We start from the raw sequence: 13,250 nt of genomic DNA, 5'->3' as shown, positions 1-13,250 counted from the left end.
AATGTAAGCAGCTCACCGTGAATCCATAGGTTTTCCTACCACACCTAAAGGAAAGGATCCTATTTTCACATCAGAACCTCACAATGTCTGGCAATAAAACCAGAAGTTTCCTTGTTTATCTTCTTCTGCAATAGCTTCACAGTTTCTGAAGCTAAACTAGATGAAAGCTTGGCTTTGACAATTAGACAACTGACAAAGCAAATTAAGGAACTGTTACTTGTAGTTGAGCTTGGCCTGTGGGCAGATAAGCCACATTCAAATTTAATGTGCACTAGGCACCATCCTCAGATTCTGATTCATTGGATCTAGGATGGTGTTCAGAAGTCTGAGTTTTAAACGCCCTGGGTAATTCTAACCCAGGTAGATGCAATACTGGTCTTGAAAATGATAAATGGGGATTTTTCACAGGTGCCTATTCTTCATGTTTTTTTCTACTTGCCAGTTTGTCTATTATGAATACATATGGCATATTTATTTGCTTAGAGATACAGATACTCCTCAGTTCACTATGACTATTATCATAGGTAATTGCAAAGATTCCTGTCTTGCTTAAAAAATTAAAAAAAAAAAGTATTGAAGTATATCACTCATGCACAAACATAAATAACAGTAAGTATCCAGTAATACTTGTGAACTTACAAAACAAACATATATAACATCATACAGGGCTCTCAGACCTCACCCTACCACCAATACCTTGCACTGTTGTGAAACATTTTTAACTAATGATTAAAGAGCATTCTCAAAATATTACCATGAACCAAAGTTGCTTACATTTGGTGTATTTTTCCCCCAACCCAGCCTATTATTATTTTTAAAATATATTTTTATGACAGAAGTTGTAAACTTACAAAACAATCATGCACATGCGAAGAATTCCCAAACAACACCCCTCTATCAATACACCACACTGTGGTAGAATATTTGTTAGAGATTATGAGATAATATCAGACTCTTACCAGGTACATCTTGTACATTTGGCACACTATTTCCATATGCCCCCATTATCAACATAATACATCTTTGGCATAGATGCATGACTATTACATTATCACTGTTAACCACAGTCCATAGGTCACTCCAGCTGTATTTTTCCCATGCTTCTCCACATTCACACCACCCTGCAATAGTGATGTACATCTGCTCTAGCTCACAAAGGACACTCTTGTATTTGTGTCATCAACCACAATTCTCATCCACCCTTGGGTTTACTGTGTTTGTCGGTCCCTAGATTATTCTCTAGTGTTCTTTCAGTTGGCATTTACATTCCTCGACTATACTTTTCGGGTTATATTTCCATTTATAAACCAGCTGTTACTCATTATAATGTGTTACTATCAACTCAATACATTTCCACACTTTACAGGAAAGTTAATTAAAACTTCTGCATACTTTAAACATCAATAGTCCATCTCAGTCCTCCTCTTATCTCCTTTAAGAATCCATCACCTACCAGGTCTTGAAGATATTTTCCTACATTTTCTTCTAGATTTATGGTTCTTGCTTTTATATTTGTTTTTGTTCCCTTTTGAATTTATTTTTGATTAAGGTATGAGATAGGAGGAGTCCTTTTTCCTTCTTTTGCCTATGGATATCCAGTTCTCTCAACACTATTTGTTGAATGGACTGTTCTGCCTCAGCTGGGTGAACTTGACAGGCTTGTCAAAAATCACTGGACCATACGTGTGTCTGTTTCTGAACCATCAATTTGGTTCCATTGGTCTCTGTGTCTGTCTTTATGCCAGTACCATGCTGTTTTTAACCACTATAGCTAGGTAATATGATTTAAAGGCCAGAAGTGAGAGTCCTCCAAATTTGCTTCTCCTTTTTAAGATGATTCTGGCTATTCAGGGCCCCTCTTACTCTTCCAAATAAATTTGATAATCATGTTTTCCATTCATTTGAAAAATGCTGGTGGAATTTTTTATCGGGATTGCATTGAACCTGTACATCAACTTGAGTAAAACTGATCCTAATGATATTTAGTCTTCCAATCCGTGAACATGGAATGTTCTTCCAATTATTTAGAGTTTATAATTTCTCTTAACAATGAGTTGTAGTTTTCTAAATACAAGTGCTTTACATCATTGGTTAAGTTTATTCCTGGATATTTGGGTTTTATCTGTCATATTTTATTTTCACCACTCTTCTGACACTTTGAGTTACTTTTACTGATATAATCTTCATTTCTGGACTCTCTTCCAAGCCTCTCTTGTCTTTTCAAACTGTAGCACATCCTTTAGTATTTCCTGCAAAGCTGATCTCTTGGTTACAAACTCTCTCTGTTTCTATTTATCTGTGAATATTCTAAACTTGGCCTCAGTTTTGAAAGACAATCTTGCCAGATTCTCAGCTGGAAGTTTTCCTCTTGAAGCATCTTAAATATGTCATACTACTGTCTTCTTGCCTCTATGGCTTTAGATGAGAAATCAGCACAATCTATTGGGTATCCCTTGTATGTTATGCATTGCTTTTCTCTTGCTGCTCTCAGAATCCTCTCTTTGTCTTTGGCATTTGAGATTCTGATTAGTATGTGTCTCGAAGTTGGCCTATTCGGATTTATTTGGATGGGAGTATGCTGTGCTTTTTGGATATGGATACCTACATCCTTCAGTAGGGCTGGGAAATTTTCTACCATTATTTCTTCAAATACTCCTTCTGCTCCCTTTCCTTCTTTTCTCTTTCTGGGATACCCATGACACATATGTTTGTATGTCTCTTGCTGTCGTTTAGTTTCCTGAGAACTTGTTCAATTTTTTCCATTCTTTTCTTCATCTGTTTTTTGTATGTTCACTTTCAGAGGCCATTTCTTCAAGCTCACAAATCCCTTCTTCTGCCTACTCAAATCTACTATTATGATTCCAGTGTATATTTATCTCCCCCTCACCCCCCCACCCCCTGCTGCTTGTGCTGTCTGCTCTTTGTGTCTATCCACTGCATATTTTTTTGTGTATGCTTATCTCCTTGTGCTGTGTCATCTTGCTGCGTCAGCTCTCCGCGGGTGTGGGCTGTCAGCTTTCTGCAAACGCAGGCCAGCTTGCCTTCACCAGGAGGCCCCAGGAATTGAAACCATATGGTAGAAGGGAGCCCAATCACTTGAGCCACATCCACTTCCTGATTCCAGTGTACTTTTAATTTCATTTATTTTGCTTTTCATTCTCATAAGATCTATTTTTCTATGTATGCTTTCAAATTCTTCTTTGTACTCATCCAATGTCCTCTTAATATTCTTAATCTCTTTAGCCATCTCATTTAATTTTTTAAGGAGATTTGTTTGAACACTTAAAATTATTTGTCTCAACTCCTTTATGTCATCTGGAGGCTTATCTTGTTCCTTTAACTGTGCCATAGCTTCCTTTTTCTTGGTGTGGATTGTAATTTTTTGTTGGTGTCTTGGCATAGGGTTTACTAGATGTATTTATTCTGGGTGCAGTGTCTCTCTTTAATTTAGGGCTTTCTTACCCTTTCTCCCTTGCTGGTGTGTTGTAGGGGCCAAGGATGTAGTTGGTGCTGCAAGCTGTGGAGGCTCAAGGTACCCTCATTGCCACAGGGACTGATGAATCTTCTCCTAACTTTCTCCTTTGCCAGGGTTAGGGACAGAGCCACAGCCATGTGTAATAATCCAAGTAGTGCAGGCAGGCCTAGATTGTAGTTTCCCAGAGAGACTGATGAAGCTTCATGCCCCTTTCTCCCCTACCTGGGGAAGGGATGGAGCTGCATGTGTGGACAGCAATATATGCCTTGGGGGTCCAAAATGACCACAATTGCCCCAACAGACTTCTGACAAGTCAGTCTGTCAGCCAAATGGACCTGCAGTTACCCAGAGAGGCTGGTGCAGGGCTCACTAGCTTCCTCCCTGCTAGAGATGGGGCTGGAGTCTAGGCTAGGGCTGCAGGCAGATCTGCAGATTTATCCCCCCCCCCCCCCCCATTGCTTTGTGCTGTTTTTCATCTTTTTTTTTTTTTTAGGAGGCACTGGGAATGGAACCTGGGACCTCCCATGTGGGAGGGAGGCACCCAATCACTTGAGCCACCTCCACTCCCTGCTTGTTATCTCTCATTTTGTTTCCTTGGTGTGTCTCTTCATTGCATCAGCTTGCTGCACCAGCCCGTCAGGTCAGCTATCTTGTTCATCTTCTTTAGGAGGCACCGGGAACTGAACCTGGGACCTCCCATGTGGGAGGTGGGTGCCCACCCAGCTGCTTGATCCACATCCACTTCCTGCCTCTTGCTTTTTATTTTTTTTAAGATTTATTTAATTCCCCCCCCTCCCCCGGTTGTGTTCTCTGTGTCCATTTGCTGCGTCTTGTTTCTTTGCCCGCTTCTGTTGTCGTCAGCAGCACGGGAAGTGTGGGCGGCGCCATTCCTGGGCAGGCTGCTCTTTCTTTTCACGCTGGGCGGCTTTCTTCACGGGCGCACTCCTTGCGCGTGGGGCTGCCCCACGCGGGGGACACCCTTGCGTGGCAGGGCACTCCTTGCGTGCATCAGCACTGCGCATGGGCCAGCTCCACATGGGTCAAGGAGGCCCGGGGTTTGAACCCCGGACCTCCCATATGGTAGATGGGCGCCCTAACCACTGGGCCAAAGTCCGTTTCCCGCCTCTTGCTTTTTAAAAAAAGTTTCCCTTCATCCCTGATCCCACTCCCATTACCTGACTCCACAAGCAGAGTTTATAGGCCATTGGTAGGTATACTCCAAGACACTAACTCTTGCTAACGACGGATAGTGTGCTTACTATGTGCTAGCCTTGCTCTAGGGGCTGTAGATGTATGAGTTATAGCCTCACAACAACTCCATGAGGTGGGTTCTGTCACTGTGCATATTTTACAGATTAGGAAACTGAGAAAGCAAGTTAAGTCATCTGCTCAAGGTCATGGTGCTAATGAGTGACAGAGCCAGGAAATGAACCCAGGTAGTTTGGCTCCAGCTTTGAAATTCCTAACCCCTAAGCTCTATTCACATATGTGATTTCTCCAAGACTGCTCAGATGCCCAGTAGTGTGACTTCACCAGTTTATCCCCACCAGCATGCATGAGATTCATTTTCCAGCAGCCTCAGACGCTGATATTTTCTAGCACTCTAACTGGAACGAGTGATAGATGTGACAGCTCTGTTAATTTAGTTTGCATTTCTGTACTAGGGAAGTTAACCATCTTCCTTTGATAAATTCTCTATTCATGTCCTTCAGCCCATTTTTCTATTGAATGTATTTGTAGAAACTCCTAGATTTTTAAATTTTTAAAAAAGATTTATTTATACCCTCTCCCCCCACTACTTGCACTGTCTGTCTGCTGTGTTCACTCACTGTGCATTCTTCTGTGTCTGCTTGTCTTCTCTTTAGGAGGCACCAGGAACTGATCCTCTGACGTGGGAGAGGGGCACTCAATTGTTTGAACCACCTCAACTTCCTGGTTTGCTGTGTCTGTCTCTCCTCCGTGTCTTTTTTTTAATTGCGTCATCTTGTTGCGACAGCTCTCCACACCGTGCAGGCCAGCTTGTTTTCACCAGGAGGCCCAGGTATGCCTCTACTAGATTCAGATTCTGGCAGGACAATATCTGTCATGCATGTTTCTATATCCGTGAGATGTAACATATAACCAACACTTGAAATACATTTGTTGAATGAATGACCCTGCTAATTGTTAATACTTGGCTTTCTATCCATGTGGTTGGTTTAATTTTGGTATTACGTTTTAACTCAGGGAGACACATGGGAGGTAAAGCTGCAGAAGGAGTACACAGATATATGGTTTGTGTGAGGTAAAGAGAGGTTGACCCCATCAGAGAACTATTACTCCTGTTTGGTTCTGGTACAGGGACAGTGAGAATTTTCAAAGGCCTCCTAAGAGTAGAGAAAATTGTTGTAAACTGAGTAATGGTTGGCCAAAACACTGAGGGTGATGGGTTTCCCAAGCCTCTTTAAGAGGTCAAGCTCATCTGAAATTCTTAGACAAAGAATGACCAATAACCTAGCCAATGACTTATGGGAGACTCAATACTTAGGCTGAAAGTATACCCTTGCCACCTATTCCCCAAGACTCCCCTATTCCCAAGTTAGAGAATATTCTTGTTCTGTACTAGGAAGAGCAACTGGATTTACTCAGACAGACGCATTCTCTGTGCCAACAATAACCTTGTTGATTATTTTAGAAAGTAAAAATCTGATTTAGTGAGTTTATTTGCACTTTATGGTAACAAAATATCCCCACACAATCACAATCTATATTTTTAAGTAATTTATTTCAATAGAAATATTTCAGAAATTTGTACTTAAATTCATTATAAGTTAGCATATGCAAACACACTGAAGATCACACACTCACATTTTCATATTAAAAAGAAACAAAAAGTGAGAGAGGAACCAAGCTGCACATCACTCAAGGAGATCATAGTGCAATTGAATGCTTCATCATTAGAGTACCTCAGGTTAACTGGGATGAAAAGGAATAAAAATGGCTTGTGTTTTCCTATATTTTAGCATCACTGGGCGTTTATCCCCACAGATACTTGATCTGTTAGATTACGTTGTGAACCTGTTCCTCCCCCGTTCCCCTACATGTTCACTTCTTAAGTTGTAAAACAATGAATTTATCAATAACAAAGGTTGAGTGTGGTGACTTATTATCAGTTATTTTGTCATACCTAATAAGCCAATAATTATTGGGTTATGTCTGTGAATACTTCTAGTAAGTGATATCCTTCACAGGGAACTTAATGTTACCTGGTAGCTAAAGCACAGCTAACATCCATGAAGTTTTTTGCTTGTCTATTTTAAGTAAAGTTTAATCCCAAAGCAGCCCAATCATGTATTCCTATAATTCTACCACCACTTTGCTAGTATCAAAATTTAAATTCTGCTAATATATCTCTAGGACTACTTAACCCTTCATCTGGTTTTGAAGACTATGTCTACTTGCCTATTCAGCTGAACAGCAGCAGCTTCAGATCTTAAAATAAATCAGAGAAACAAAATATTTTCAAGCCTTGCTTTCACTAAGAAAGCTAATTTAGACTCTTAACGTCCCTTTAATTTATATACTGGAGTTATTTTCATTTCCCTGCCATGGTATTTTCAAGTAAACAATAACTGGTAGGTTAAGTGACTGTTCTGAGTTTCATCTAAAAAATAAAACTCATCTCTGGCTAGAGACTCTCATTGCAAGATTTCAATAGCTTTACTAAAACTCAAAGAAATCTTTCTGGTTTTATTTATCCTTTTAAGGATTTTCTGAAAGGCCTTATGATTTCATTTATGTTCAAACAACAACAACATAAAAATAACTCAGCTGGAAGCTCTTCAAAATTGTTTTTAAGAGTGCTTATCTAAAGGTTAATTTGGATGGGTTAATTCTGAACCTCCTACCCTGGATGGAGAGGACCAGGGAGTAAGCTAGTTAAAAGACTCAAAACCAAGGAGGACTGCAACAACTACCTACACATACAGGCTTTCATAGACTTGCTGTGAGAAAGATGAAGCTGGTAGAGAGAGGGATAGCACACACTCCTGAAATAAGAGGAGCAAAACGGCAAAGAATTATTGTCATACTCGATGCCCTAGAATTGGTCTTCAAATTGTTAAGGCACTGACCAAATTTCCCCACCATTACAACTTGAGATACCGGTGTAATGATATAGCTTTCAATAAGATCAGAGTTTGTATGCACAGGTTTCTTTCATTAGAACCTCCTAAATATAAGGGGGAAAAAAAGTCACTTTAGACCCACACCATTTTTAGAAGAACAAAACCAAAAAATACTTAAATCATTTTGAAAAGGCTGACTTCACAGGGAAAACAATTCATCATCAATGTGATTTATTAACAATTTTTGTATCTCAAAGCTTAGAAAAAACAGAATACTACTCTGGCTGTAAAATCATAAATTTGCAATGTTTGAAAAGTACAAAAGAAGAGGAAGAGAAAATAAAAGAAACCCTAAAATGTTACTAAAGAAGTCAGACAAACCTCAGCAACTGCTCTATATCATCTACACAGCATTACTAGTATGACTATACCACCAGGACACAGCTGAATTCATCTTCATTTTCAATAGGGGACCCAATTATTTCAAATGACTTGATCAGAGGCTCTCTTTTATTAAAGAATATCTTCTGTTAAGCAACATTGGAACCCTTTTTTTGCATGAGAAGATAATATGGTGGTTTAAAAATTGGTAGGAATGAAATGTGCCTCAAAAAATAGGAAGAAATTGAATAATGGATATATTCTTTTAAAAAGCCAACAAAGTAAATCTAGTACTATCGATTTCCAATTAATTATGATGCCCTATAATTTTGTTTTCAGTAGCAAAGGTATATAAGTTGCAGATCTAGCTTTAAAAAAAAGGTACTTTTGGGCAAGTCATTTGGCCAGTTAAATTCTAGTAATCCCTAGAGACAACAGGCTGCTCTTAGACAGTCTCAGGTTCAATTAATATACAGCATGTATATGCTAGAAATTTTTACATATTTTTTTTCCGTTATTCTTCTTCTGTAACAATAGTTGTTATAAATCTTGAAAAAGGGAAATAAACATGTATAAAAATTTTGCAGCTATAAACACCCTGACAAAGACCCAAAACCAACAGAGTTCCCCCAGAAGATACTGTCTAAGAGTCACACTGCTTTTTCCACAAAGGGGTAAAAAATGTCACTGAAGCATATGCTTAGGGAGGAATAAAATACTTGAACTCAAATTGGTTGTGTCAATTGTTTTGTAATATCTGCACAACAATTACATATTGTAGAAAACAATAGGAAAGGTGTGTTTGATCTGTTCTCTTTCAGTTCTTATAGCATGGAGGTTACAGTAAAAACAATATTCTGAAAAGTATAGGCTATATAGCCTAAACACAGAGGGGGGCATGAAACCAAAAAAAAACAGTGCTCAATAAGGTCATAAGCAATTGTTTTTATAGCTTTTGTTTTTTTTTATAGCTGATGTTACTTCCATAAGAAAAATAAGCCTGTGTTTAAATAAACTGTTAAATGAGCTCATATTATATCTACTATGCCAGGCCTTATGATATGCCAGTCATTAGCCATATCATAAACCAGCTTAAATTTAAATTCTAATGAGTTCCTTTTGGTCAAGAGAGAAACAACTGAGTTTAATATTGAAAGAACTTTTGAGCTTCTTGGTCACCAGTTTACGAGTGAGGGCAAGCTTAATAAGAGCAAAAAAAAAAATGTTTCCACTAATAAACTACCTAAATGTTTAATAATGTATTTTGCAGACATATTTTATTTGAATTATCAATAGATATTATTTGTGAATTATGGATAAAAAATTTACCTACACTGTTTTAGTTCACATCTCACTCTGGTTTCAATTTGTTTTAAATGCTAAAATAATCTTAATACATTGGCTAATCTTTTGGATGGGCAAATTTGTAAATAGAAAAATGACGACTCCTCCTGCACCATCATCCTAAGAGCCCTCAGTCAGAGGGCGTAATTCTAGCAACAAAGGACTATTAACTAAACTGTAATGCGATTCTACTTTATACAACCATCCATTAACAGTTAATGAGCAGAAAGTATCAAACACATCTTCCAGCTTAGATCTCTCTCTCTTTGGCAAAACTGTGTGATCTCAGGCTCTGACTTACAGTTGCCTATCTCCACAGATGTGGTTAACCTAGAACAAATCTATTTTAGCTTATTTATGACAAACAAAATAATAAAAAATAATCCACAGGGTCCTCATCCACAATATTTTTAAAAAAACATATACATTTAAAAAACACTTATTTCTGAAGAGAAATAAACAAATTAAGAAATTTGAAAAATGCAAAACAAAAGAAAGATGTGCAAGGTCTACAGAGTAATACTGCTAGCCACACAGGTGGTGTCTGTCTGTGTACCCAACTTGGGTTAAGCTTGGGAGTTCATTAATGAAAAACCATTCAGCACAGGCAACGTTTGCCTTCTCTCAGTCCACTGATACATTCCAGAAACCAGAAACAATGGTAATTTTAACTGTGTTAAAAGTTTCAGGGACTTAAGGTTGAAATACTTATGATAAAAGGTAAAATTCTCTAAGAATACAAAGGTGAGAAATTCTTTTTATGTGAGACCTAAATAGAGATCTATTAGAGGACATCAGTCAAAAAATATCACCTCTTATTCTAGCCACTAATAAAATTTATGATGTTTTTTAGCATTCAGCACACAAAGCCTTTGCTCAAGTGCCATTTTTTGTTAGAATTCTTAGGCATCTCACCTTCATACTTTTATTTGTAATTCAACATTTGTTCTGACAATTAAATGAACAATTGCATAGAAGAGTTCTCATAAAACTGCTTGGTCAACTACTGACAAAATGTGATTTCATGACAGGGACTTGTAGTTAAGTATTCAGAAAAAGGTTTTGTTAGAAAGGGTAAGTTGTTTAAGAAGGAAAGCTTTGATATTTAAAATTCCCAGAATTTCAAGCTTTCAACTTTTTCCCTTTAAAAATTACTGTGCATGTCTTATAATAATAAAATACATACACATGCACAGAATCATTTCTAAACAGATGTGTTCCTGAATCTCACACTGAACAAAAACAATGAGAACAAATAATAAGAAAATAACTCTGGCATTGTGCACATTAAACACTGTAAAAGACAATATTCTAATGGAACAATATATCACACTTTGGTGAAAAAAATCACCTGTGACTAGGAAGAGTAATCGAACTAACCTGAAAAATCTAATTATTGTAAAATCGTCTCAGAAAAGTTTAGGTTGAATTACAGTCCCCCACTAGGCAGATCTGTGGTCCAACAGTGAATTCATATAGAAGGCTAAACTTTAAACCCAGCTAGAAATGACCATGTTTTCTGGAGTCTACTTCTAGGAAGTGTCTGGATTATGAACCCTCAGTCTTTGTACCTCCTGCAGGAAACAATGTTCCCCATACAGTACTATATTTCAGAAGTTTAGTGTTTAAAAAAGTCTCCCTTTGCCCCAAACAAATAATAATAAAAAAAACAAACAAAAAACCCATACCCTAAACAAACCCCAACAACTCACATTATTAACATTTCTAATTCATACACTCCTACTGTGAGAAAATGAGTGAGGCTACAAACGAATGGAGGCTAAACAAACCTTTCAGGTGGATTGCTGGTATAATCCTTACAAAGTTAAAGTATCTTTACATCTCAGTTCAAAACCAGCTCCTGAAGTAACCCATAAGAAGTATGTTTTTCCTTTTTAAAGTGTATCTAGAAAAAGACGATTCCCCCTCAAAATTAGTACAAAGTTAAAAGAAATCCAAACTAGCTACAATCTATTCCACAAGCACAGCACCGCCAGAAGATTCACACACACTATTTGGTGTTTCATGTTGGTTTTCCTTTCATTCTTTTAAGGCAGTGGTTTCCACAGGTCAGTTCAGAGATAAGAAGAAGCATGGTCCATGGCAGTTCGTTTTACAACTCCAATTTGTTCTCTGGGAATATCTCACTTCATTCCCTGAAATTAGTGCTTTTTTTGGTTCAGAACTCCAAAGGCTGAAGCGGAACCTCTGGGCTCATTCCTGGCACAAGATTAGTTTATAGCTGGGGGCTCTTTCATCAGGTCCTTGCTCGTGGGAGCAGTAGTTTATGGTTCTTCTATCTTAGGCTTTTACTCAAAAGTCATCAAGTTTGTAGGAACCTAAAAAATATAAGCATTACAAACTGAGAGTGTTTTTGTTCTTTAAAGTAGTATTACTTATCTTTCCTTGTTATTTAGGCAAGCCCAAATGTTAGGCTCTTTCTGACCTAAAGAGTTTTTTAAAAGGCATTTGACAGAAGGCACTGCAATAATTTATGAACAATGAATATAATATGCTAGGGCATTTTAGAGAAAAAAATCATTGAAATGGGTTAATACTCTAGTAAACAGACACCTGGAAAAGTGACAGGGTAGAGACAACTTTTTTTTGCCTAACAGCAGGGCTCTCAAGATGTTTACTGAATGACTAAATGAATGAGAACAAAATAAGTATGTCTCTAATAGGGTAAAATTCCAGAGAAATATGCTTATTTATTTTTCTCATTATATGTATTATAATTCATTCCTACATGCAAATTGTTTAAATAGTTCTAAAATTTCCTTCGGTAATTTTATAACAAATATTACCAATTTCTTTGTGAAGTCATCATGAATATAAGTACAAAAGAATTAAACTCATTATTAAATTCAGACTTGATACTTTGTGATTCTGAAAATCAAAGAGTTATAAAATAGTTTACTGTTTATAGACTGGTGTTAATTTAATTTGATTTTTTACAAGCCTGAAGATCAATAATGATCACCTGAAATATGAATGTCTTTTTTTTAGTAAGTAGTTTTATTGAGATACATTCCCATGCTAAACAATCTACCCAAAGGACACAATTAATGGTTCTCCATATCAAAACAGAATTATGCATTCATCACCACAATCGATTTTAGAATGTTTTCATTACTTAAAAGAAAAACCTCATATCTCTTATATCATACTATTGTTGACACTTAGCATTGGTGTGGTACCTTTGTATAATTATTTTAATGTGCTATTGGATTCGATTTGTAAGCATTTTGTTGAGGATTTTAAAATCTGTATTCTTTAGAGAAATTGGTCTGTAATTTTCTTTTCTTGTAGTATCTTATCTGGCTTGGTATGAGGGTGATGTTGGCCTCATAGAATAAGAGGTAGTAGTGCCCCTCCTCTTCAATTTTTTGGAGGAGTCTGAGCAGGACTGGTATTAATTTTCCTTGGAATGACTGGTAATTCACCTGTGAAGTCAAATGGTCCTGAGTTTTTTTTCTTGGGAGGTTTTTGATGACTGAATCAATCTCTTTATTTGTAACTGGTCTGCTGAGACCTATTTCTTTGAGAGTCAGTGTAGGTTGTTCGTGGGTTTCTAAAAATTTGTCCTTTTCATCTAAGTTGTCTAATTTGTTGGCATACAGTTGTTCATAGAATCCTCTTATGATCCTTTTTATTTCTGTGGGGTCTGTTTATTCAGTAGTAATGTCTACTTTTCTTCTCATTTCTGGTTTATTTGCATCTTCTCTACATTTTTTGTCAGCCTAGCTAAGGGTTTATCAATTTTATTGATCTTCTAAACCGCATCTTCTCTACATTTTTTGTCAGCCTAGCTAAGAGTTTATCAATTTATTGATCTTCTAAACCGACTTCTGGTTTTGTTAATGCTATTGTTTTAATTTTAATTTTATTTTTAAAAAAAATTCTATTGTTTTTAAATTCTCAATTGCATTTATTTCTGCCCT

General features: G+C 37.1%; 1 protein-coding gene across 4 annotated transcripts in view; it reads right to left on the bottom strand.

Moving 5' to 3' along the window:
• Positions 1-6,220: 6,220 nt before the first annotated feature.
• Positions 6,221-13,250, bottom strand: part of RALGPS2 (Ral GEF with PH domain and SH3 binding motif 2) — a 219,544-nt gene continuing 212,514 nt past the window's right edge. For all 4 annotated transcript variants that reach the window (XM_058274797.1, XM_058274793.2, XM_058274799.2 and 1 more), the window contains one exon: positions 6,221-11,645. In XM_058274797.1, the coding sequence (XP_058130780.1) occupies positions 11,616-11,645 (30 nt within the window). In that variant the 3' untranslated portion in view covers positions 6,221-11,615. The remainder of the gene's footprint in view (positions 11,646-13,250) is intronic.

The sequence above is a fragment of the Dasypus novemcinctus genome, chromosome 13 (assembly GCF_030445035.2).
Source record: "Dasypus novemcinctus isolate mDasNov1 chromosome 13, mDasNov1.1.hap2, whole genome shotgun sequence".
NCBI classification, from domain to species: domain Eukaryota; kingdom Metazoa; phylum Chordata; class Mammalia; order Cingulata; family Dasypodidae; genus Dasypus; species Dasypus novemcinctus.
The sequence above is the reverse complement of the archived record's forward strand: the minus strand, read 5'-3'. Positions and strand labels throughout refer to the sequence as shown.